The sequence below is a fragment of the Eulemur rufifrons genome, chromosome 7 (genome assembly GCF_041146395.1).
Source record: "Eulemur rufifrons isolate Redbay chromosome 7, OSU_ERuf_1, whole genome shotgun sequence".
Lineage (NCBI taxonomy): Eukaryota > Metazoa > Chordata > Mammalia > Primates > Lemuridae > Eulemur > Eulemur rufifrons.
The window spans coordinates 56,475,817-56,502,929 of record NC_090989.1 but is presented as its reverse complement, the minus strand read 5'-3'; the positions used below and the strand labels follow the sequence as shown (position 1 = coordinate 56,502,929).

The 27,113-nt window shown below is 36.8% G+C and overlaps 2 protein-coding genes across 3 annotated transcripts in view; one reads left to right on the top strand and one right to left on the bottom strand.

The window, feature by feature from the left end:
• Nucleotides 1-14,741, top strand: part of CCDC80 (coiled-coil domain containing 80) — a 33,647-nt gene extending 18,906 nt beyond the window's left edge. For both annotated transcript variants that reach the window (XM_069472612.1, XM_069472613.1), the window contains 5 exons: nucleotides 2,829-2,965; nucleotides 4,441-4,589; nucleotides 10,214-10,317; nucleotides 13,107-13,187; nucleotides 14,255-14,741. In XM_069472612.1, coding sequence (XP_069328713.1) covers nucleotides 2,829-2,965; nucleotides 4,441-4,589; nucleotides 10,214-10,317; nucleotides 13,107-13,187; nucleotides 14,255-14,601 — 818 coding nt within the window. In that variant the 3' untranslated portion in view covers nucleotides 14,602-14,741. The remainder of the gene's footprint in view (nucleotides 1-2,828; nucleotides 2,966-4,440; nucleotides 4,590-10,213; nucleotides 10,318-13,106; nucleotides 13,188-14,254) is intronic.
• Nucleotides 14,742-19,431: 4,690 nt separating this feature from the next.
• The window catches only part of SLC35A5 (solute carrier family 35 member A5), a 30,299-nt gene continuing 22,617 nt past the window's right edge, over nucleotides 19,432-27,113 (bottom strand). The window contains exon 8 of the mRNA XM_069472611.1: nucleotides 19,432-19,457. Coding sequence (XP_069328712.1) covers nucleotide 19,457 — 1 coding nt within the window. The 3' untranslated portion in view covers nucleotides 19,432-19,456. The remainder of the gene's footprint in view (nucleotides 19,458-27,113) is intronic.

Sequence of the window (27,113 nt, the reverse complement as noted above, 5' to 3'; positions counted from 1 at the left end):
ATAACACTTATCACCTTGCATTGCAACCAATTACTTGTCCATCTTCCCCCTGACTACAAACAACTCAACAACAGGGACTGAGTCTTGGTCATCTTTTATATCTATCCCCTTCCTCACTGCATCAACCATTAAATGTGACCTGCCCCTGGTAGGAGTGTGACTTGGGGAAAGGCAGCTCTCCTCTAAGAAAAGCAATTCTCAGACAGAGATCCAGTTGCTAATATTCACAGAAACCTTAGTTCTGAAGCTAGGATTGGGACAGCATACCACAGTGTCCACTACAGTTCCTTAGTTTCATCCCCAGTAATTGGTTGGGTTGGGCCAGATAATATCTGTATCCAGTTATATATTGGCACAATAAGGCTATGTAGCAAAAATCCACAAACCTCTGTGGCATAAAACAGTAAACAGTCATTTAGTGACAAGTCTGCAGGGTTCAGCCGATCTGGCCTGGTTAGGTTTGCTCATGCATCTGTAGTCAGCTACAGGTTGGGTAGGAGGTTCTGCTGATCTTGGCTGGGCTTGCACACATGTTTAGGGTCAACAGGCTGTCAGCTGATCTGGGATAGCCTTGGTTTGGATGAGAACAGGGTAACTTGGCTTGAGTGAAGAAGCTCTAGCAGGCTAGTGTAGACATGTTCTCATGGCCATGGCAGAGGCAAGAACAATCTCAAACATATAGGCCCATTTCTAGCCTCTGATTGTGTCACGTGCACTAATATTCCGTTGGCCAAAGCAAGTCCTATAGGTGAGCTCAGAATTAAGATACAGGACTGCTCATTCACCATAAGAGAGAGCTACAGTTACTAGGCAAAGGATGTAATTTTAGGGCGGGGTGGAGAATTGGTGCCATTTTTCAAATCTACTGTAAGCTCCAACTTCCCTCTATCTCAGCCACTCAATGGTTTTTGTGACTTTATTTGTTAGGTTGCTGCTAATGGTCTAATTTTTGTTGTAATTTGGAAGTTGAACTCTGTCCAAGTTATTGATCTCTGAATTTAGCACCCAGCACAAATCAACTCAGGACACCAGTAATATTATAAATATTTCATTGAACAAAAACAAAAATAAATGTACGTTGGAAATCAACAATTGTAATTACTAAGTGCATGATAAAATCTGGTTTGTAAATTCTTGGAATCAGAACATTAATTGTTAAGGACATATTTAAAAATCAGTTTTAATGATTTTCCTTATTACTATTATGACTAGTAACAAAGAATAATATATTTTTTGTTAAAATTTGAATAATATAGACATGCAGAGTAAATGGCAAAAGTTTCTACCTCACTTTTTCCTATGGACCTTTTCTTAGGTGTGTTCCCATATGGATGGATAAATTTTCTTTTGCTTTATTTCCTTTTAACCAAAAATGACTACATTATACATTTTATTCTGAAACTTGCTTTTTATACTCAATAAGATATATTAGAAAAATACATGAATCTAAAAATTATTTTAAATTAATTTACATTTGGTAATGACAATGAAAAATGTACATTTGAAAAAATAGTTTATATGTATGAGGAATATCATTTTTCATTTTGCAGACAGTACTTGGTTGTCATGTAGGCTCTCAGCTCCATGTCTTTGAGCCACCTCCATGAAGCACTGTCATGACTTTGGGAAGGAAAACAGGTTCTTTCCCCTCTCATTTTCATTTGCTTTGGAGAAATCAAGCTCCTTATTTATATACCTTCAACAATCCTAATCAAATAGACCAAAGTAATAGTTAAAAGCGTAACTGTCACCTTTTTATCAAGCACAATGGTTACTCAAGTCTTAACCTCTTATCTGCAAAATTGTGGTGATTTCTACCGTAGTATATTGTAGTATAGAATTATTCATTGCATAGTGATGGTGGTGGTAACTGATAGACTCTCTTTGCTAATATTCCTATTATCACATATTTGCTAAGTTTAACTTATTCACATTTGTTTTTTGTTTTTAGTGTAGGGGATTATTTTGCAAATAAAAAATTAGGTAGTGTTGAAAGAAATACTGTAACCTGTTTGGGAGGGAAGAAGTAAATAGAGATGCCCTGTCCTTGGAAACAAAATTTTCAGACATACGAGTTGCCACATAAAGCCACAGTTATCTTGATTTTCATGCTTCCCATTAACCCAGTGATACCTTCAGGAACCATTCTGAATTATAAGGATTTATTTTGAGGGTTTGATGATTTAAAAAATACATAATGATTAAAAACTTTCATAAATAGTCACATTTGCTTGAAATTATATTCACTTACAAAATTTGTCTTATGAAGAGTTGGACTTCTTTTGGACTCCAGATGAGCCTGTGACTAGTCTTGAACATAGACTTTCTATTTTTCTCTAAAGATATGACATGTTTACTGAGTTCCAAAGTTAATTCTATACTAAAAGGAAGAACAGACACAGGTTTCAGACCCAGAATTATGTTTAATGGAAATGAAACAACAAAAGCGTCTGGGCCTGGTTCCCTGGTGAGTTAGGGTGGAGACTCATTCTCTGGGTGAGTTGGAAGTCGGTCTTCTTCCAGGGATGACACAGCAGCCTCCACTCTCACTTTGCTCCTTCTGATTCACCATGAACAGGGTGGGCAGAGGCAAGGTCCTGGTCATCTTCAGAAAAATGGCTTTCAAAACTCATTTGTTCATTGGTTTGTTTCTGCATTTATTAATTTACTCTGAACTTTTGTTCAAACCTGATGTGAATCGAACATATCAAACTAATGAAGGCTGGTGTGATTAGATGAGGATGGAGGCCCAGAGCTTCCATTCATTCACTTCCCAATGGTATCTGTCCTGCCACACCCATATTTATTCACATTTTATTTGCCTCAAGATAACGAGAAACCCATGCGAGTGGTGGATGATGAAGATTTGGTAGACCAGCATCTCATCAGCGAGCTGAGGAAAGAGTATGGGATGACCTACAATGACTTCTTCATGGTGCTGACAGATGTGGATCTGAGAGTCAAGGTACAGGTTCTTGTTTTGGATGATGTAGTGCCACTCCTGTGAATAGAAAATCTGATATTTTTTGGTCAATGAGTCCATTAGAAGTATGAGTAAGCATAAGTTATTTAATAAATGGGAAGGTTTTGAGATGGCCCAAATATTCCATGTTGCCCTATGAATTTGCACCCAGAAATGTGGTCTCTCTAAAAGACTGAGTTGGAGTGACCTCCCATGGCATAGCTACTTGACTCAGACGAAATTTTTGTCTAATGTCAATGATGTGCGTTCATAAGACACTCGTTAAATAGCTATGATGTGCCAGGTCCTGAGGATAAAAGGTGAAGAGCAGTCTCTGCCTTCAGACAAAAACCCACATTTAACATAGGCCTTTTTTGGAAGGGTCTGAAAGTTTACCTCCTGATCAACATGGACAAGACTGTAGGGTTTTACACCTACTTTCTTCCTGTACTTAGGCACAAAGGTTCTGAGCCATGAGAAACTGTGCCATGTAGTCATATGTTAATAAGAACAAAATTAGCTGCTTTATTGAATGCCTTCCTTATGCCGGGCACTCTGCTCAACCCTTTGCAATCCTTATCCCAAACTTCTGAGATAAATCCTAGTATTATTTTTGTTTCACAGAGTGGAAAATAGAGGCCCAGAATGGTTAAGTAACTAGCCCAAGTTCACCCAGTTAGTGTTGGAGGTCATTCTCCTACAGGCTAGATCTGGGCAGAGATTACTTCATTAAGTCATTCTGCACACATGTCACCCCGTCTTTAACAGGAGAGGTGGTGCTAGATTATGTCTAAGCTCCCTGCCAGCTGTGATATCCTGAATTACCACGTGGGCAGAGGTCCAGACTGCTCTTTAGCTTAGGCTGGTTATGCTCGGCCAGCACCCACATCCATCTCAGGCTGCTTTCTTAAGTCCAGATAGCTATGATTCAGGAATTTCATTGTCTTTAAGTTGGATCCCAACTTGTTTCTGAGAATACTTAAGCAAATGTGAGTTAATTTTAAAAGATGCTTACTCATCAAAACAATCCCTGGGACTACAGAACAGGCCTTGGTAGAAAACAACCCTTATTGCTCAGGTCACATACTGTGACATGTCATTCCATTTGTTTCGTGTGTTAGGTACAGTGTTTCTCACTTCTTCAGGTGTGTAGTGAACAGGAAATGGCTTAGTCCCAAGGGTAGGGAAATGAACATATGATTTGTATGGTAAGGAAGGCATGGACCCTTTCCAATAAAAACAGTGCAATTAAGAAGAAGTCCTTGTAAAAATGGCAATTGTTTCATAGATTCTGAACCTCAAAACATCAGCAGAGGGTAATATTGCAGGACAGCATTTATAAATCAATGAGCTCCGCCCAGGCTCTGACTTCAAAGATTTCTCCAGAGATTCCTTGGATTCTCTCAGATTCTCTATCTTCTGAACAGAGGGAAGAAATATAGTTATACATTATGTGCATTTTCTTCTTTCTTAAACAGCAATACTACGAGGTGCCTATAGCAATGAAGTCTGTGTTCGATCTGATCGATACTTTCCAGTCCCGAATCAAAGACATGGAAAAACAGAAGAAGGAGGGCATTGTTTGCAAGGAGGACAAGAAGCAGTCCCTGGAGAACTTCTTATCCAGGTACATTACCTTTGGAGTTTCTAAAGAGGCAGGCACAAATTTGTTCTGAGTGAGCTAATGAAAATGCCAAAGAAACACGGAGCCGTGTATGTGTTTACAGAGAGTAATCCTCCCTGGAGAGAGGTCTTGTCCATCTCACAGCACTCTGGGCACTGGGCTTAGACTTCTCCTGTTGGAACTGGCTCTGGTCACAAGGCTTGCTGGGTTCAGCTCCAAGTGTGAATGTTGATTTGGTTGCTTTGGATAAGTCTTTTCTCTCTTTTCTGTTTCTTTTCTGGTGTAGGAAATAGCCTTCTGACCTTCCCAGAAGGTTAATTTATTCAGTCAGTGAATTTGGAGAGCTCCGTATGTAGCATTTTGATTTTACATATTTATTTATTAGGCACCTTCTGGTTCCAAACAGGATTTGGCACATTGTGCTGGATTTTCTGTTTCTTTCCAGCTCTGCAGAAAACGACAAAATCCCCACTAAGACCTCAAAAGGAGGAAGCCTCTTGATGCAGTTTCCCAGTTCTCTGGGGAGTGCAGGCTACCCTACAGCAACCCTAGCGCCAGGCAAGAGAAGCATACCCAGAGAAGAGTATAAAAAAATAAATCAATTCACATTCTTGCCTTCTCCATCCCTCCCCCAATGTTGGAAGAAAATTCTACGGGAACTTTGGGGCCCTAGGAGGTGCAAGGCTGCAGAAATCCATACACAACAAATTCCCAGAGGCCTCAGTATAAACACCACCCCAACTGTACAGGGTGGCCGAGGGCTTCAGAAATGGAGGATCAGCCTTAAATGTGTATCACTGAGGCAGAATCTTTACTCATGTCTCTTAAAGCACATTCTCCATATGTGAGTCAGAGCATCAAGAATTATATTAAATGATTAGTTAGTGGATAACATGAATTCCCATAGATTCAGGAAGCTTGAGTCTTCTAGGATATAACATCATGGTATATAAAGAGCAAAGGACTTTTCGTTCATCCCAGTTTGGGGTCTGCAGCTTACCAGCTATGTTGACTCTATGCTTCTCAATTAAGATGCCTTAAAAATCTCTCACCCATAAAATGAAGATAATGATAACAATGATAACTTCCATCCTAGAGTTGCTGTGATCACTTTTTATGTGCTCATCTCTATACCAAGCACGTCACCCTCACTCCCTAGTTTAATCCCTACAACTATCCCATTATCTAAAAATTGTGACTACTGTCATGCTGCAGAAGAGACAACTGAGAATGGAGATTAAGTAACTTTCTCTTACCACTCAGCTAATGTCAATTCTAGGAGTCAGTGCTTGAAGACAATTGGACTCCCAAAGTCTACCTTCTTATGTTCCTTTGGAAAATATAATGTGAATTATTTTTAGTTCTGGACCTAGAGACCGAGACTTTGAAGCAAAGGAAGATACTCCTAAAACCACAGGATTTCAGAGCTGAAAGGAACCCAAGACTCTCCTTTTATCCAAATTCTCAGTGCAGTGCAAGTATCAAAATGGAAATGGAGGGTCCATGCCTTTGTAAGGACTTAAAACACAACTCAGCTCTCCACTGGGAAAGAGCTCTGAACTTCACTGGGCAGATGGCTCTTTGTCTTTGAGCAGCTTTTTTGCCGCTCTTGAGGAGTTTTTCTGTTTTCTTTTTAAGGTGGAAAAGATTCTTTAGAAGTTTACTTTTGATTTTAATAATTAGTGTTAAATATATTCATATTATAAATCCAAGCCCTCAGTTCTCTCTTAAACTTTTAATTTAGGCTTACCAGTTTTATTTTTCTATTTATAACCTAGCAAATTGTGGCCATCACTTTTAAGAGGGCTTTGAATAATGTTAGATCTTGCTTACAAACCCAGTAATTAAACAACTGCATCATTTCACATAGCCATTATACATTTAATATATTTCTTTCAATTATTTGGCGTAAACAAAACCTTTATAAGTACTTAAATGATCTGTAAGTTTAATAAGTCAATCTTACAAATACAGTGAATCTAATGTTCTCTTAGATGTTCCCAAAACAGCATACACTTAGATTCTAACTTAAACCACGTGGCCAAACCAATTACTCAATTTCACATTCTGATTTGGAGTTTCCAAGTTGTCATTTTATTAGGCCAAATTATCTTAAGTTTCACAATAACATAAATTATGTATATAAAAAACAGAACATTTATTATACATATTATTACTATGATTTTAATTCTTTGGAAACTTTTTCTTCTTAATTTTAAATATTTAAGGACTAAAAGATGCATAACTACTGACCCATCCCAGTAAACTCAAGTTGCCCACCCTATAAGGCAGAGTGTCATCATCCAGTTCATTGATGTTACTTAAAACCAGAGATTTGGGCTAGTTGTAAGACCTGCAGTTATAGATATCTGAATTCTTTTCACCATCCCCAGGCAGAATTTTTTTTATAATCACTATGTCATGGGTTTCAAAATTTAAAAAGGAAAGCTGATATTATCTCAATTTTGTTCACTCACGAAGGCTTGTGAAACTTATATGGGTGATCACTGCTTTAAATTTGTCATTTCTTTGATGCTTAAGAAATGTACAAGTTTTTTGCATCTAAAGTCTTTTGAACTACATAGAATCCTAAGATAGGTAATGTATTTTTCATTGACTACAAGAGTTTTAAGGGCTCTTATATTCATTACTATTTCAAGAGCATTCAAAGTGTTACATGATGACAATTTGGATGTCCCATTGCTGTGCCTGACTTGTGGTCACAACTCATGAAATCATTCTGCTGATAATTATCATTGATCTTAAGAAGTAAAGTGGAATAGTATATTACTTAAAGACATGAGCAAGACAGCCCTGAGTTTCATTCCAGATTTCTCCACTTACTAACTGTGTGATTTTGGGCTAATTACTTAATCACTCCGGGCTTAAGTTTTCTCGTTTGCAAAATGGGAATAAGAAGTGTATCTATTTTTAAGGTTGTTGTGAAGGGTAAATTCAATATTAAACGTAATGATGGTCCAGGACCTAGAAGAAAGTAAGTAATCAACAAACACTAGCTGTTAATAGTATTAGAATCAGTTTTTCAGGTCCTATTACAGAACTTTGACATCAGGGGAGAGATGAGAGAAAAAGTTTTAGTAAACACTTCAGAATTGAAACCCAAGCAAAGAGAAATGGAAAACAAACAAACAAACAAACAAAACCCCAAAAGCAGTTCTATGAATAAACCTGTATTCAATTGGGAATTTTCCTTCAAATTTTCTGAGTTGTTGGTGGGTCTGTACAGCCTGGTTTTAGCTGACCAGACCCTGAAGCCAGTCTGGTCTTCAGTGACACTCATTTGGTTCAGTGTATAATTACCTTTCCCTTAGCAAGCCCCGAAGAGTGGGCAAATGCATACTAATTTGGGAATGCCAGTTAAGAGAAGCAAACACATGCATAGCTTGTAGGGTTTTTATTTACTGAGAAACTAAAATGACAGAAAAGCAATTTGTCCAAAATAAGGATCTGGGTCAGATTCACAACTCTTGTTAGGTCCTTTGGAAGTTATTTCCTTCAGTGTGGTGAGCTGAGGCCTTGTCTCTTAATGTGAAGGTCTGTGGGAAGATGAATCATTACTTAGGGGAAATGACCTTCTTTCACTTGTGTCTGGGACAGGGAGTCTCAGATCCCATCCTTCTCCAATCACGACTGCATTCAGTGGTACACACAGGTAAACAAGCCAAAATACACCTCACCCAAAATAACTCCCTCCAGGACACCCTACATCTCCGCATGAGGCCAGGAGGGCTGGCCTGGGCTGGATCTTGGCCGGGGGGGCCAGTGCGGGTCTGGCATGCCTCCTAAGGAAGCAGGGGAAGTACAGGAGACCGTGTTTGGGACCCAACAGCAGTCACTGTTCCCTTTCCCAAGAAACCTCGGACAGTCTCAGACACTCCTCGCTCCTCTGTGCCAAACACATTCATCCCTCTATCCTCAGTGGAGATTTTAGTTTTTCTTTCCCTTTAAAGAAAAACAAGCAGAGGAAGTGAATGTAATGTCACAGCAAGCAATTCTTGGCGAGCCCTGTGACAGGCATCCATTCAGAGGTTGTATTTCATCAGACTATCATTTTCTCTCATTCACCCAAACCACTATTCCCCCAAGAGGCCATTTTCTTGAGGGTTGAAAACTCTCATGTTCACTCTTGAGGCTAGAAGGGGCACAGGGAGAGAAGCCATGAATAAAATCAACTGGCTGCCAGCTCAGTGAGCGTGCTCACACCCTGTGGTTGCCTGCTCTGAAGGCAGAAAACAAAACACCAGTGAAGATGGAACTTGAGACAACAACTCCAGACAGTTGCTGTTTGGATGCATACGCTTTCTCATTCATACCCTCTTCAGGACACTGACAGCACCGTCCAAGTGTCAGCATTTCTGAGGGTCGTAGCTTAGGGAAACCACTAAATTAGGAGTCAGAGAAGTCTGTATTTTGGTGCTATCTCTTAAATTTACTAGTTGAGCAAGTTATTCACTTCTCTAAGCCTCATTTTGTTATCTGTTAAATGGGGAAAATAAGCTGTGCTTTCACTGAGCTCTAATGAGGAATAGTTTTGTGCCGGTGAAAGAGAGCCATAAAGTGATACACACATATAAGGATAAATAGGTTATCATGTGGCACTGTGATGGATACTGTCCCTATGGTCTGTTAACGGACAAAGTCCGGAAGCCTGCAGATTAAGACATAATCTTCTATATCCATGTCATCACATGGATAACTCACATCGATAAGTTTTAAGGTTTAATTCTTGTAATACCCCTTTGAAGAAGATACTGCTATTTTTGGTTCTAAAGAAAAACTACAACTTTGGTTAATTGAGTTACATGCTCAAAGACACCTAAAAAGTAGCAGTGATGAAACTGGAGCTCAAGTTTCCCAGCTACAAGACAAAAGCTCTTTCTACTACCCTACTGCATTGGAACTGTAAGAGCAGAAACCAAGTTTACTATATATTGTAAAGTCCTATGGTTCTAGGTTTAGAATCATTCCACTTATTGTTGGTTCTTATTAATAATAATAGGGTAAATTTTAGAACTTGCATTTGCCTCTGGAAGAACCACTGGCTACTGAGGAAGGACATAGGGTTTTGTTTTTCTAGAAAGCTTTTGTTTTTCTTTGATCCTTTGAGCCATTCTCCCATGTTCTTTCTTCTTGTCATTGTTACCTACTTAAAATTCAGTCCTCTTTTTCTACTCACTTCCTGTGCATATATTCATTTCTTAACCCCCTCCAAACCATAGCAAGAACTTTACTAGGCCCAGTTTTCTTTAGTTCTTGTCTGAGTTCCTTCCCTATTTCTGTTGCCACAGTTTAACATACAATTTTAGCCAGCTTTTGTTAAATCTGAGAGCTTTGCCTCTCCCCAAGTGACCTCATCAGATCTGGTGACCACAGACTCATGCCTGACACACTATGCAAATGCCTAAGTAGAAAGACGATGAAGATACGACTGATATGGTGCAAGAATGTGGTAATGCAATTTAATGGCTTTGAGAAGCTATGGGACAATAAGGGTCAGTGTTTTTTATTCTGGGCACAGAAAAAACTGACAGCCAAAGTTACTCTGCCTTCTTACACTGGCCTCTATTGTTTGAAGCAGTAATGGCAGCCTTCTGCTTCTTTTCCAGGTTCCGATGGAGGAGGCGGTTGCTGGTGATCTCTGCTCCTAACGATGAAGACTGGGCCTATTCACAGCAGCTCTCTGCCCTCAGTGGTCAGGCATGCAATTTTGGTGAGTGGGAAGCCACCTCATTACTGCTTTCCCATACCACTCTCCTCCTGGTCAATTCTAAAATAGAACATAGAAGCTTAGATCATCCGAATACTCCCCATAGGTTCCCAGACACATACTCTATTATGCTGAGTATAAAGTTGCTTTCATACTGGAGCTTTAGAAAACTGTGGATCCTTTTTTCCCCCCAATATTCTCCCCTCTCTGGTTCTTCACTCAAGTGTTTGATAATATCTGCTGCTTTACTTTTAATGATCTTTATTATTTTTCCAGTTCATTTTTTTAAAATTTTGTCTCAAGATCATAACACTTAGTTTAGGTATCATCATTTACGCAGGTAATACTTGTGTATCTACTTAGGTACCATGATTGGGTACTTCTCCATAGATTAAATACCTTTTGTAAAATAGGAATGGCTTTGGGAATTAATGTATTAATTGAAGCAAATTATACCATATTGTCCTTCCCTTAAAAAGGATTTTGATCCAAAACTGAGCACTAGGAAGACAGAAAGATCTGTTAAATAGAACCTTATTTTTAAGACAAGCATGTCAAGGAGAAACAGAGTTTACTTTCTATTTTTTTGTAGTGAATTTCTCAGTATTTTGAAAACTAACATATACTTTATTTGCCAAACATTATTATTCTAGTGGCCTGAAAGAGCTAATATCATTTTGAATATGGATATATAGACAATAAATTAAATAGAATTATGACTAAGCACAATGGAGATGATGACACTTTCAAATTTCGAAAGTAGAAGTCACAACCGAAATCTTTTTTTTTTTTTTTGAGACAGAGTCTCACTCTGTTGCCCGGGCTAGAGTGAGTGCCGTGGTGTCAGCCTAGCTCACAGCAACCTCAAACTCCTGGGCTCAAGCCGATCCTACTGCCTCAGCCTCCCGAGTAGCTGGGACTACAGGCATGTACCACCATGCCCGGCTAATTTTTTCTATATATATATTTTAGTTGTCCATATAATTTCTTTCTATTTTTAGTAGAGACGGGGTCTCGCTCTTGCTCAGAGCTGGTCTCGAACTCCTGAGCTCGAGCGATCCACCCACCTCGGCCTCCCAGAGTGCTAGGATTACAGGCGTGAGCCACCGCGCCCGGCCCACAACTGAAATCTTACATGAGATATGCCTCTGCAGAGGGAGAATTTTGAGAGATTCACTGGATTAAGGTGGGGAGAAGTAGCAGTTAAGGGCTACAGATTAAAAGATTTATAATTAGAACATATGTGAATCAGCATTATTTTGATACGTCTATTCGGAAGAATAATCTATTAGTTATGAAATTGTATTTGATTTTTTTAAAAAGGGGAGCATGTAAGTTTTATAAGGCACTAATAGAGCCTGGGTCCTTGTTATGACTCAGCACATGTAAATTGTAAGTATATTTCAATTTTAAGAAATGAAATAACTAAAAAGAAGGCAGAAAACAAGCTCATAATGGCAAAAACAATGGGAAATTCATGAATTTTTATTTATACTCTTATTATCAATGTTAATAATTTAAGACTTTATGTCAACATAGATTTGATTGTGCCAACATCAAATTAAGCATATTTTAAATTATCTTAAATTATATATAGCCACCATTGGTGCTAGTTAAGATAGAAGTTCCTAGAGATGTTAAGGATCCTTCACAATAAGAATATAAATAAAATCCTGGTTTGTTAATTTTCTAAAGATACCTTTGCAGCAGCTATCATGTGTTGCTTTATGTTTAATCTCTACACACAGAGCTTATGTCCCATTAGTGAAAGAAAGGCCTTTTGTAATATGCAAAAAATGTGAACAAGGCATGTTTTCCAGGAATAAATTCATGATCCTCCCTTTTGAAAACATGACTCACCAATATTTAGAACAGCGTGCTTCACTTCTCTGGGAAAAGAGTAATGGTGACAAAAATTTTTTTGGAATAGCGTTTTGCCTTGATTTTAGCTTCTCCTTAAAAGAACCCTCCCATGGCAGTATTCAGTTTTCTCCCCTAAACAATCAACAGCATCAATAATTTTATTATTTATTCCAAGATATTACAATGACTAGGCTGGGATTTTATCTAAAACCATGAAATCTTGACATGATGACTTGACAGGCCCTTTGGCCTCCTCTTCCTGCTCCTGAATCCCTTCATGTGTTCCTCATCTTCAAAAGAATTCCAACAAGCTACCAAGGCGTGACCTTCCCTCCTCTCCTGAAACTTTAGCCGAGGATGTGAAGGCAAACTGAAGTGTTTCCCCTCTGAATCCTCTAAATAAGAGATAAGAAATTGCCCTTCAAGCCAACAAACTTTTGTGTGAAGAAGCAAAACTATTTCTTTAACCATCACAGTGGATGGGGTCTGCAGTATTTTCTCTGAAAGTCACGTTACCCATAACAGCTGTTATTAATTCAGGCTTGACTTTTTACAGAGCATGAATCAGCTTAGATTATCTCAGATATTTTAAGGTTCTAAGGGCTTTTTTTTTGTTTGTTTTTGTTTTCTGTTATTTAGTAGAGTGAGAATCACAGTGTAAGAGCAAAATTATTCTATTTCCATTTACCAGAAAAATCTGACTTTGTTGTTACTACTAAAATCTGCAATCTGTCTTTTTCAAGGTTTTAAAAGCATTTATTTTCTTATGGAAAATTTTAAAAATAGATTATTCTACTTAATCAGGTTATGTTCTATATTCTTTTTAAATTTAAAAGATTTTTAACTGTCAGATATTAGGCCTTTGAAGTAAAAGATGACCTAGAATTCTTTCCTCTAATTCTATGGTTTTCTTATTTTTTTTCTCTCAGGTCTGCGCCATATAACCATTCTGAAGCTTTTAGGCCTCGGAGATGAAGTCGGAGGAGTGTTAGAACTGTTTCCTATTAATGGTAATGTGTTGTTGTCTTCAAACAGTGTAAGCTAGTGTTTGGTTCAGTTAAATTATGTGAAGCTGTATGCAAGCAGTGGGTGTGCCTTTAAGATGAATACAGTTCATTGCATCTTCCCCCCACCGTGTGCGTGTGTGTGTGTGTGTGTGTGTGTGTGTGTAGGTGTAGGAAGGGGGGATGTAGTGTGAGGACTAATTGTTTTTAATATAAAATAATTCAAAGTAACAGAAAAATATCCATTTTCTTAACTAAAATAATGCTTTTTTCTCTGTATAGGGATTTATGGTTTACAAAGGACTTTCCTCTATGTTACCTCATTTAGTTCTCACAATAGTTTTATGAAGCAGATAGGTCATATCTCATGAATTACCTTTCAACAGATAAGGACACATGCTAAAAGGCTCAGAGAAGCTAAAAGAAAATGACTACTGACTGAAGGTTTCAGAGGGCAAACCCAGTCCTTCCTTCCAAGATCAGTCTCTTTAAATGAGATAATGCGTGTAAAATACCTGGCAGAGTGCTGGAGAGAGCAGATCCCCAGAAAGTATCAGCTCCTTTTCTCCTCCCCCTTTCTTCTTTTCACTAATCACAATAGTTCAAATACATTTATCCAGATCTTAACATAATTGGTATTTTTCACTTTTGACAAACAAGCTTTTTGTTATAAAGATAAGTGTCCAAAGGAAAACTATAATTACAAAGACATAACTAAGCTAATTGGAAATCAGCTTTGAAGTATTAACTATATAATCTTTGTTAGTGACAAATTTTAAAGAAGTTGGTCTTGCTAGGATTAAATTAAGGGACTGGCTTTATATGTTATAATGTTCCTACAAAAGACATATCATGTGCCCCAAAGGTTGATACGAATAATGTTGTAGAACAGCAGGGACACTTAGTTTCCAGTAGAAAAAACCCCAGCAAACTTCTTTAATGGGATTTTGAGCTAAAGAAAACAGGATCATGGGTCCTCTCTATTCTCACAGTGATTTCCTCTGACTTTGATCAGTTTTCATGAACTCTGACACTTTAATCCACTAACAACAACTATTCTAATGTTATTCTAGGGAGCTCTGTTGTTGAGCGAGAAGACATACCAGCCCATCTGGTGAAAGACATACGTAACTATTTTCAAGTGAGCCCGGAGTACTTCTCCATGCTTCTAGTCGGAAAAGACGGAAATGTCAAGTCCTGGTATCCTTCCCCAATGTGGTCCATGGTGATTGTGTACGATTTAATTGATTCAATGCAACTTCGGAGACAGGAAATGGCCATTCAGCAGTCACTGGGGATGCGCTGCCCGGAAGATGAGTATGCAGGCTACGGTTACCATAGTTACCACCAAGGATACCAGGATGGTTACCAGGATGATTACCGTCATCATGAGAGTTATCACCATGGATACCCTTACTGAACAGAAATATGTAACCTTAGCCTCAGCCAGTTTTCCCTGCAGCTGCTAACGCCACATGTGGCCAGCTCTGTTCTTCTACACTGCCTACATTCCCTGCCTTGTTCTTCCAGTGTTCTTCCAAGATTAAATAAATAGCAAACTTTCACCTATTTATGAGTTGTTATTGAAGCCTTAAGTTATAAAGACATTTAAAAGAATTATTTGTTTCTCCAGCTGGAGGGGATCTAGTGCTAACTAATGGTACTGAAAATTGGTATTATTTTCCTTTTCTTATACAAAGGATATTATTTGGTATACAAAATTCTATAAAGTATATCTCTTTTCCTTATTTTTGTATTAGCTAGTAAGTGAAAACTCTGATTGTTAAAGAAAATTAAAAATCACGGTGCAAACATTTTCCAGAAACATCTGAACACATAGAACATAGAACAGATAGCTTCTTAACACTTTTTCAAATGTCAGCCTGAAAATAATTAAAACAGCTCTGCTTTGTATGAGTTTCTTTTATGAAGCTTGATGACACAGGAGTCCAGCAATGTTGGCCACACAGGACAGGCAAAGGACCAAGCCCAGCTTTGTTATACCTACTTCTGGCCCTGTTTCTGTTATCTTTAGTGTCTATTCAGACATAGATCAGGGGTCAGGAAATCCTCACCGGAATCTGGCATTGCAGCTAGTGGTGATATTTCCAGAGTTCTAGCAGGTTGCCATGGAATTCTCACAAAGAAAATCTTGACCCATCATATTTGACCCCCTGAACAGCACAGGCATAGGCATACCTTGGAGATATTCCAGGTTCAGCTCCAGACCACTACAATAAAGTGAATATTTCAATAAAGTGAGTCACACAAATTTTTTTGATTTCCTAGTGCATATAAAAGTTACTTCTACACTATATTGTAGTCTGTTAAGTGTACATTCACATTATATCTAAAAAAAAATGTACATATCTTAATTTAAAAATATTTTATTAGGCCAGGCATGGTGGCTCATGCCTATAATCCCAGCACTTTGGGAGGCTGAGGCGGAAAATCACCTGAGCTCAGGAGTTCAAGACCAGCCTGGGCAACATAACAAGAGCCCACCTCTACAAAAAACACAAACTTACTGCTAAAAAATGCTAACATTCATCTGAGCCTGAGCTTTCAGCAAGTCATAATTTACTTGCTGGTGGAGGGTCTTGCCTTGATATTAATGGCTACTGACTGATCAGGGTGGTGGTTGCGGGAGTTCGGGGTGGCTGGGGCAATTTCTTAAAATAGCAATTCAGTTACATCTTCAGGCTCCACTTCTAATTCTTGTTTCTTGCTATTTCTACCACAACTGCAGTTACTTCCTCCACTGGTCTTGAACCCCTTAAAGTTATCCAATGAGGGTTGGAATTACCTTCTTCCAAACTCCTGTTATTGTAGATATTTTAACCTCTTCCCATGAATCACAAGTGTTCTTAATGGTATCTAGAATGGGGAATCCTTTCCAGAAAGTTTTTAATTTACTTTGCCCAGATCCATCAGAGGAATCACTATCTATGGCAGCCATAGCATTACGAAATGTATTTCTTAAATGGTAGGACTTGAAAGTCAAAATTACTCATTGATTCAAAGGTTGCAGAATGGATGTTGTATTAGCAGGTATGAAAACAACATTAATGTCCTTGTACATTTCTATCAGAGCTCTTAGGTGAATAGGTGCATTGTCAACGAAAAGTAATATTTTGAAAGGAATCTTTTCTTCTGGGAAGTAAGTCTCAACAGTGGGCCTAAAATATTCAGTAAACAACACTGTAAACAGATGTACTGACACATAGGTTTTGTTCAATTTACAGAGCACAGGTGGAGTAGATTTAGCATAATTCTTAAGGGCCCTAGGATTTTCAGAATGGTAAATGAGAATCGGCTTCAACTTAAAGTCACCAACTGTATTAACCCCTAACAAGAGAGTCAGTCTGTCCTCTGAAGCTTTGAAGCCAGGCATTGACTTCTTCTCTCCAGCTGTAGGAGTCCAAGGTGGCATCTTCTTCCAATAGAAGGCTGTTTCTTCTGCATTGAAAATCGGTTGTTTAGTGTTCATACCTTCATCAATTATCTTAGCTAGATCTTGTCGGTAACTTGCTTCAGCTTCTACATCAACATTTGATGCTTCACCTTGTACTTTCATGGATGGAGATGGCTTCTTTCCTTAAACCTCATTAAACCAATCTCTGCTACCTTCAAACTGTCCTTCTGCAGCTTTCTCACCTCTCTTAGCCTTTATGGAATTGAAGGGGCCCAAATAGTCTCAATTTCAGGAAGTATAATGAGGGAGCTTCATCTCCCAAGGAAATGAATTAGAAATAATAAAAAATTTACTTATAGAATAATATTAGTAAGGTGAGCTCCTGCAACCAAAGAAAGATAGCACTTTTTCATAATCTTAGATTACCTTTTCAAGCTGTCCTCTGATTTCTCTGGTACTGGGATAATAATTAGCAATGCATCTGAACTTTCCTTCTTCTAATGATTGGGCTGAGAAGTCATGGATCATCATTTGGAGGGCTGTAAAACAAGCCATGGCTTAGCAAAGGAACTGGAACACATTCAGAGGAAGATGCTATTGGTAAATGTACTCAAATCCTATAATCTGGAAAAATTAAAAAGAATATTTCAGAAAATGGGAGGATAAGAGAACTGGTTAACCTAAATTTCTGTTTTCTGGTGGTAGTTTGAAATCTGGGTATTGCTTTTCTATAATACAAAAACATTTCCTTCCAAACATTCCCTACCAAATAAAAAAAAAAAATAAAAAGAAAGGACAAAAGCAAATATAGTGTTGTGGCTTGGAAGTTTAGCCCCTCCAAATCTCATGCTAAAATTTGATCCCCAGTGTTGAATGTTGGGCCTGGTGGGAGGTGTTTGGGTCATGAGGGCTGATCCCTCAGGAATGGCTTGGTGCTCTCCCTGAGATAATGAGTGAGTTCTCACTTTATTAGTTCAAGTGAGAGCTGGTTGTTTAAAAGAATCTAGCACCTGCTCCTCCCGCTCTTGCTCCTTCTCACACCAGGTGACACACCTGCTCCCCCTTCGCCTTCTGCTTTGACTGGAAGCTCAATGAAGGCCTCACCAAACGCAGATGCTGGCATCATGCTTCTTGCACAGCCTGCAGAACCGTGAGCCAAATAAACCTCTTTTCTTTATAAATACCCAGCCTCAGGCATTCTTTTACGGTAGTGTAAAACAGACTAACACATATAGTTTCACAGTTTTTGAGAAAGATCATGGAATTATAGTATTTGGAAAGACAAGCATCTAGTAGGATTGGGGAAATCTGGAATATTCTGAGAAGGACACAGCTTTACAAAAGTTGCTGGTTATCACAATTCCCTTCCATGAATCTTTAAGAACAACTTTTTACCAGAGATCTCTCAGGGTTCTGAGAAGAATATTAATTCAGCGTAGAGATCCTTCCCTTGCTACAGCAGCCCTTCATCATCTCCTTACAGCTAGACTGGAGCTTCCAAGGACATTCAGGTTAACAAGGACTGTGAGCATCCTGAACATTTAAAGAGTCCCTCTAATAAGGTCTTATATTTGTTCTTCCACACAACTTCCTAATTTGGTGACCACACGTGCATCACCTCTCTGATATGCTGAAGTTTGGACAAACTGGGCAGCTCCTGGGAAGACTGCAGAGACCTGAAGTATCAGTACTTTCCTTCTAGAAAGCAAAAGAATGGTTCTACTTCCCCCAATCCGTGGGTTTATACATGTGCCAAAGGAGCCAGGTGAAGAAGTGGGGTGATTTTAAATAGCTAAGATTGACCCTGCGCAAACTGTCCTTTGGCTTTTTTCCTCCCCCATAAGCATCCTTTTCCTGTCCTGGTGCTTTTTCGTTTCCCAGGCCCCTCTACCAATGATCCATTCTGGCTCTCAGATGGCTACAACTGATTAGGTGTAACTGATAGGCTAAAGGTGCCACCCTTTCCAAGGATATCTACAATGCAAAAGGAGATCTTTTAAGGAGGGAGGTAGGGAACACCTCAGCAAACCATTTCTGGAAGATTGCCAGTCCCTGCTGTAAGAAAGTCTTACTTTCCTTCCTGAAAATGTTACAGAAAGAATAAAGTCTTCCTCTTGTCTTCACCATCATTCATGTTGTCTCCTTTAGCCCTTTTTTCTATCTTGGTCTTGCTTCTTGTCATGAACTGTCTTTAGAGAGCCAAATTAGAACAGGGTAGGCAGAGGCAGGAATATGCCCAAATTTGGCAGGACTTGGTCGGGAATAGTTGAAAGCCTTGATGTGTGCTACAACCATTTAGTCAATCCAGTTCTTAATCCAAGATACTAACTGTAGTTTAGACTCATTATATGATGATTCAAACATTTATTATATTTATGTTATATTCTATGTACTTTACTAGAAACTAGAAATACAGAACTGACAAAAAGACATTTCCCTGTACAGACGCTCAGATTAGTAGAGAACAGTCATGTACACAGTTGATTATTAACGTAAGATAGTATGTATCATCAATGATGTGGGCAAAGGGTAAGAGGAAGCAACAACGAGAGATGATGAGTGATGATACCTCTGCAGTCTTTTGGAAGGCAGCAATGCTCACCACTATACCACCAACGCCTTCGTCTGCAGTCTTTTGGAAGCTACAATTATCATGTTACTTTTCTCTTCAGGCTCCAGTGATTTCAGTAAGTATCTCATATTGGCTCCACCATCACCATGATCAATGGCTTTTGGATACTCACAGTTTGGGCATAGCTTCTTCTGGAAATTTCTTACTTCTACTACCTTTAAGAAGTTGTCTAGATGTCCATGAAAGATGGTGGCACTAGTATTAATTCATTCATAAACACTACCCCTCCCTGAAATAAAGCAAAATGAAGAAAAAGTAGTGAATTCATAGAAGGAAATTTCATCAAGATTGAAACTAGAGAGTAGCCTTAGGCTTATAGCTTGAGCTTTGAGAAATATGTGCCTATTCACCGTCCTCAACATGGGGAAACCTTGCAGTAGGAAACATAATTAACACACCTATAGTTTATTGCCCATGCACGGATCAGCTGTGGCTGAGAGGCCAACGACAGGCAACATGGCTTTGTCCTGCCTTTATTTTTTCCTTCTGACCTGCCTAGCTTCCTGATTGGAGGAAGGAGGTGTGGTAAGGGTATATGGAGAATATTGGTTTAGCTAGACTGGAAAAGTGCTATCTTTATCTCAGGCATGTAAAGATGTTCAGTTTTGACTCCTGGCCAAAAACCAGGAGTGAGATTTAGGATGTGTTGTCTAAAATCTGACTCTACTCTATAAATCAACAGAGTCAGTTTCTTTAATGACGGTTTTCCATTGGCCTAACATATTAAGTAAGCCTGGCTGATTACATGGCCAGAGAGGCATAAAAAGCCTGCTGGGAAATTTTACTTTGAGCTCTCCCAAAGTCAAGATTCCTTATAAGATCTTGGTGCAAACTGGAGACAATGAAGACAGTGTGGGCTGTGTGTGTGCAAATAAGGACCCTGGGGAGCTTATGTATAAATGTCTCTTGAATCCCCAATGTCTGCACTCTCTTTTTCTTGCTGCACTATATCCTTTGCCTTTAAATAAAAGTCTAATGTGAGTATGCTCTGTGGAGTCTGGTGAGTCCTTTCCAATACACAAACTTGTGAAATCTTGGCAGAGTGGAATATATATATATATTCCTCTCTATATCTACACATACACATGTACACACACATATATTTATATATAATTTTACATATAAAATGTATAAAATATTAAATCTAAAATATTAAAATATTTCATATAGTATATTAAATAATAAATATAAAAACATAAAATAGTATATAGTATTTATGAGTATATAAAAAATTCTAATAGCCAATTTCACAGCTTTAGAGAAAACTTGTGTGCTGTTTTCAAGGCACTTTACTTAATAACCTGACTTCTCACCAAAGCAGGGGATTTAATCTAAAACAAGGGAACAAACTTAAATTCAAGTGATAATCCCCTCCTCATTAGCAGGAGATGGTATTACCTCTATCTGTGTGGAACTGGCCTTCACAGCAGGAGTTTCAAGCAATACAGAGGAAAAACACACACCCACATTGCAATTTTCTATGGTTCCTGCTTCTTTTCTACCTCCTTGAAGCAGCTTCTAGTCCTTTAGCATTAAGTTCAAAGATGGCATTCAAACAGTGTCTAGGTTAAGAGGGATTGGTTAAGAGAGTTTCTACCTATGCTATTTTGTGGCAGATATTAAGGCCAATTGGAAAGTTAAATTTTGTATAAAGATGAGTATACAGAAACTTTAAACAAAACACCTATACAAAAGGCATTCTTGTACTCAGGCTTATGAAATAAGCTTATCTACAAAGAAAAAAAATATATAAATACACACACACACATATATACACATTTCTAATACAGCAGGGAAACCTTTGACTTCTTGGTGACACTAAATGACACACAAGAAAGATAGACTTCTGATGGGAAAAAAGTATAACTCAAGAAATATTTTCCATGCAAGTTGTTATTTGTATTAAATGGCTATAGAAAGATAGAAAGTAATAAAAAATGCAGAACCTCTTTGAGCAGTAAGATGATTATAAAAAATTTAGAATGAGTAAATATTTATTATTTGCTAAAAACATATAAAATATATTTAAAAAATGCCAAACCTCAGGAAGTATATCAGCCAAAACTCTTTCAAAAAGGAAAAATCTGCTTTAAGACAGCCTCCAACTGAAAGATAAATTAGCATTAAAAAGTTATGAATGAGGAACTTAGGTCATGAACAAATTAATTTTAATTAGTTGCATTAACTGAGATTACAAACTAAAAGGCAAACTATTAATAATTGAAAGAAAAAGTATACAATAAAATTTTTTTTTAAATTTCAAATTTCACCAAATCTGATAGCATAAATACTGAGACACCACTATTTTACATCCCAATAAGAAAGTACACCGTCAATTAAATACAATACCTTTTTATATCTTAGAATTTTTATTTTATATTTGTTTAAAGAGTTTTTAAAGACTTATTTATTCCTTATTAGAAAGGAAAACAATAAGCAAAATAAATTAAGCAATTCCTAAAACAACTTCCCATTTTGAGCCAGAATCTTTTGAATCACTTTTGACGCAAAGCTGTAGATGTCTGAGGTTTTCCACACAGAAGAGTTCTCTGCACCACTGAGAGAAATGGTGATGATACATAATTTCTTAAGGGAGAGTCTCTGCTGTCTAGAGGATTTTCTTCCAAGCTATTAATAATACCCATTCTGTAAAAGTTGAGACTGACATGTTTTTGATCTTACCAGGAGGTATCAATGGAATATTTTCAGACAACAACCAGGACTCATATTCTTTCCTCAAATGGTCCTAAGTGCTTTGTTCACTAAAATGTCAAGAAATTGTATTTATCCAGTCATGCCAAATACTTGCTCACTAGGCAAGACAACTTCATCACTACTACCATGAGGCTGCAGCTATTTTAATATCCCATTGTTTAAAACATCTCAATTTCAGAGGTGGTAACAAACAAAAAATACAAGTCTTAGGACAGATGCAATACAGTTTATTAGACCTGGATAAGATTCTCAGAGCTTATTAAGAAAAACTATGAGTTGGGAGGAAACATATTATGAGCTCCTCATATTTCAGTGAAAGGAGTCAATTACTACTTTTTAATTTATGAAGTTGGTAAAATTATAAATAAAGTTCTAAGTTTTCTTTTAAAAATATAAAAGTAATCAATGGTAAGAAAACTGACTGGAAGTACAAGTGGAATACATTTCAAATCCTATAAAAAGTTTTTAGACTGGTTCAAAATATCAAACCATTACTAACTTTCTCAAAAAAGTTATTGCATACTAATGAACTGGCCAAACTATACCTAATAATCAATCAAATATGAAAATAAGTATAAATGATAAAACAATATTAATGACATCAATATTATCAACATTAATAATATATTAACATTAGTAATATTATTGTCATATATTTGTATAAAATATTACAAAATATGCAAACAATATTATTAGTAACAATATTGGACAAGTAAAATTTAATATTAAACAGCATTAAATAAGAAAAAGTGGAAACTCTTTAATGATTAAGGGCATATATAATCAGTTAAGATAAAACTGGCATGAAGCTTTCTGCACCATGAAACACAAGAATGAATGATACAAAATATTATCAGAAGTGAAATGCAAGAGGAAAGTGACAGAAACTCTATAATAAATTTTGTGCTAAGAAAATAGAGAGCATATCTTCTGTTTAAATGCTAATGAAACATGCATAAAAATTGTCATACAGGAAATATCCGTAAATTTCAAAAAACAGAAAGAATACAGATTTCATTTCCTAACCAAATGTATGAAAACTAGGAATTAACAAAAGTATGAATAAAAACCTCAATCACACTACCCTTGAATCAAAATAGGATGGTTAGAAAATAATGATAGTACTGTATTTCAAAGTCTTTTACAACTACTATGTACCCATAATAATTAAAAATAAAAATTTTAAAAATACATGTTAAAAAAAAACAAAGTCTTTGGGATTGGCCTAAGGTATACATATGTCAAAAAAAGTTCCTGCTAGCTATAAACATATTCAGTAATAAACAAGATAGAAAATAAGTGTATTTCAACTAGATATGATAAAAAAGAACATAAAACAAACCCCAGCAAAACAAAATGTAAAATAAACTTTATTAAAGTAAAAGTTAATTAAATGAGAAGATTCTGAGAAGGTGACAGAATAGGAAGTCCAGAAATCTGTCTCCCCATCTAGACAACAATACTGCACTGGCAGAATCTGTCTGATGTAAGTATTTGGGAACTCTGGAGTCTATTGACAGTAGTGCAGGAATTGAGGGGAAAAAGCTTTGAGATATATAGAAAAGAAACAGGAAAATCACAAAAGTCTCTCCTTACCAGCAATTACTTTAAATGTAAGTGGATTAAACTGTCCAATCAACCAACATAAGCAGAATATAGTTTAAAACACCATGATCCAACTATATGCATTCTATGAGAGGCTCACTTTAGTTCCAAAGCCATAAATAGGCTGAAAGTGAAAGAATGGAAAAGGATATTCCATACAAATAATAATCAAAAGAGAGCAGGGGTGGCTATACTATAATAATATCAGGCAATATAGACTTTAAATCAAAAAAAAGTTATGAGACGCAAAGAATGACATTATATATTAATATTAACAAATTGTTCAATATGGCAAGAAGATATAATTATAAACATTTATGTACCTAGTAATAGACCATCAAATATATGAAGCAAAAATGGACAGAATCAAAGGGAGAAATAGAAAGATCTACATTAACAGTTAGAGCCTTAATACCCCATACTCAAAAATGGATAAAACTAGACAGAAGATAAGTAAAGAAATAGAGAACTTGAACAATATAATAAATTAACTAGATTTAACAGACATATGTAGAACACGCTACGTAACAACAACAGAATATACATTCCTCTGAAATGCACATGCGGCATTTTCCAGAATAGACCATATGTAGGCCACAAATTACGTCTCACAGATTAAAAAACAGATATCATACAAAGTATCTTCTCTAATCACAACAGGGTGAAGTTGGAAATAAGAACAAAAGGAAAACTGGAAAATTCACAAATTTGTGGAAATTAAACAATACACTCTTAAACAACCAATGGATCAAAGAAGAAATAACAAGGGAAATTAGAAAATATTTAGAAATGAATGAAAATGAAAATACATATCAAACTTACAGGATACAGTGAAAGCAGTGGTAAGGAGAAATTTTACATCTATCGATACATTCAAAAACAAGAAAGATTTGAAATCAACAACCTAACTTTACAACTTAAGGAATTAGAAAAAGAAGAACAAAATAACCCAATACTAGCAGAAGGAAAGAAATACTAAAGAGTTGAACAGGGATAAATGAAATAGAAAATAGAAAAATAATACAGAAAAACAACAAACCAAAAGTTGGTTCTTTGAAAAGATCAACAAAATTGACAAACCTTTAAGTAGATGGACTAAGAAAAAAAGAGAAGCCTCAAATTACTAAAATCACAAATGAAGGCGAGGCCATTACTACTGATTCTACAGAATTAAAAATCATAAGAGAGTACTATGAGCAATTGTACACCAACAAATGGGATAACCTAGATGAAATGGACAAATACCTAGAAACATAAAACCTACCAAAACTAAGTCACAAATAAATAGAAAATCTGAGTAGACTTATAACTAGTAAGGATATTGAATCAGTAATCAAAAACCTCCCAACAAAGAAGAGCCCTGGACTGGATGGCTTCACTAGTAAGTTCTACAAACATTTGAAGAACGAACACCAATTTTTCTCAAACTTTTCCAAAAACCTGAAGAGGGGGTGGTAACTGAAGGGGAAGTAACTAATTCTATGAGGCCAGCATTACCCTGATACCAAAGTCAGACAAAGACACTATCAGAAAACTACAGATCACTATATTATATGAATATTGATGTAAAAATCCTCAACATCCACCGAAAGAGAGTATAGATAAAGATAAACTCAGAACATGCTTGAGACCTGGTTGATCAGAGCACTGACTTTGTGGGAATTGAAAGGAAGGGGCTTCATGGCACAGAGGATCAAAGGTGCCAATCCTGGGAAGGCAGAATTGCTGGGTAGAAGGGTGAGATCTGGACAAAGATAGCATCCTCTGGAGATGAAGGAAAGAATGAAGCAACTGGTACAAATTAGAGATCCTACTAGAACAAATAGAATCTTAGAAGACATACCATGCCTATGCCCCAAAACATTTACTTCTATTAGAGTAATTGCAAATACACACACAAAGTCTTCAACAAAATACTAGCAAAGTGAATTCAGTAGCATATTAAAAGATTATACACCATGTCCAAGTGGGAGGTATTCCTGGAATGCAGGGATCATTCAATATACAAATATTGATCAATCAATGCAATATTTCACATTAACAGAACCACATGATTATCTCAATTCAAGCAGAAAAAGCATTCACCACCCTTTCATAATAAAAACACTCAAAAAGGTAGACAAAAACTACCTCGATGTGATAAAATCCATATATGAAAAACCCACAGCAAACATCATACTCAATGGTGAAAGACTGAAAGCTTTTTCTCTGAGATCAGGAACAAGGCAGGATGCCTACTTTTGCCATTTCTGTTTAAAACAGTACTGAAGGTTCTAGCTAGAGCAATTAGGCAAGGAAAAGGAAAAAACATCCAAATTGAAAAGAAAGAAGTAAAATTACCTCTGTTTGCAGATGATATGATCTTATACGTAGAAAACCCTAAAGATTACACAAAAACCCATTAGAACTAATAAATTCAGCAAAGTAGTAGGATACAAAGTCAACACACAAAAATTAGTTGCATTTCAATACATTCTATTAATAATGAAGAATACAAAAAATAAATTAAGAAAACAATTTTTAATTTATAAAACAGCAAAAAGAATAAAATACTTAAGAATTAACTGAAGTAAAATTCTTTCATTCTTGTACAATGAAAACTATAAAACATTTCTGAAAGTAATTAAAGATATAAATAAATGGAAAGATATTCCATGTACATGAATTAGAATACTTAACCTTATTAAGAGGTCAATGCTACCCAAATGATCTACATATTTCATGCAATTCCTATCAAAATCCCAATGATGTTTCTTACAGAAATAGAAAAATCCATCCTAAAATTCACGTGGAATCTCAAGGGACCCTGAATAGCAAAAAACAATCCTGACAAAGAACAAGCTGAGGACTCAACATTTCTAGATTTCAAAATGTACTACAAAGTGACCATAATCAAAACAGTGCAGTACTTACATAAAGATAGACATTTAGACTAAGAGAATAGAATCCAAAGTCTAGAAATAAACTCTGACTTACGCAGTCAAATGATTTTTGACAAGGGTGTCAAGACCATTCAATGGGTAACTAACAGTCTTTTCAACAAATGGTGTTGAGAAAACTGGACATCCATGGAAAAAAATAAGGTTGGACCCTTACCTAGCACCATGCACAAAAAGTCATTTCAAAATGCATCCAAGATCTAAATGTAAGACCTAAAACTCAAAAGAAAACATAAGGCAAAATCTTAATGACATTGGATTTGGTGATTTCTTGGATATGACACCAAGGCACAAGAAACAAACAGTTTGGAATTAGTGAAAATTAAAAAAATTTCTACAACATAGATTAACCTTGATGACAGTGAAATAAGCCAGTTACAAAAACACAGAGTGTGGATTCCACTTATATCAGGTACTTAGAATAGTAAAAATCATAGAGACAGAAAGTAGAGTGGTGGTTGCCACAGGCTGGGGAGAGGGAAGAATGGGGAGTTATTGTTTAATGAGTACAGAGTTTGTTTTGCAAGATGAAAAGAGTTCTGGAGATGGATGGTGGTGATGGTTGCATAATAATATGAATGTGCTTAATAACCACTGAATTGTACACTTACAAATGGTTAAGATAG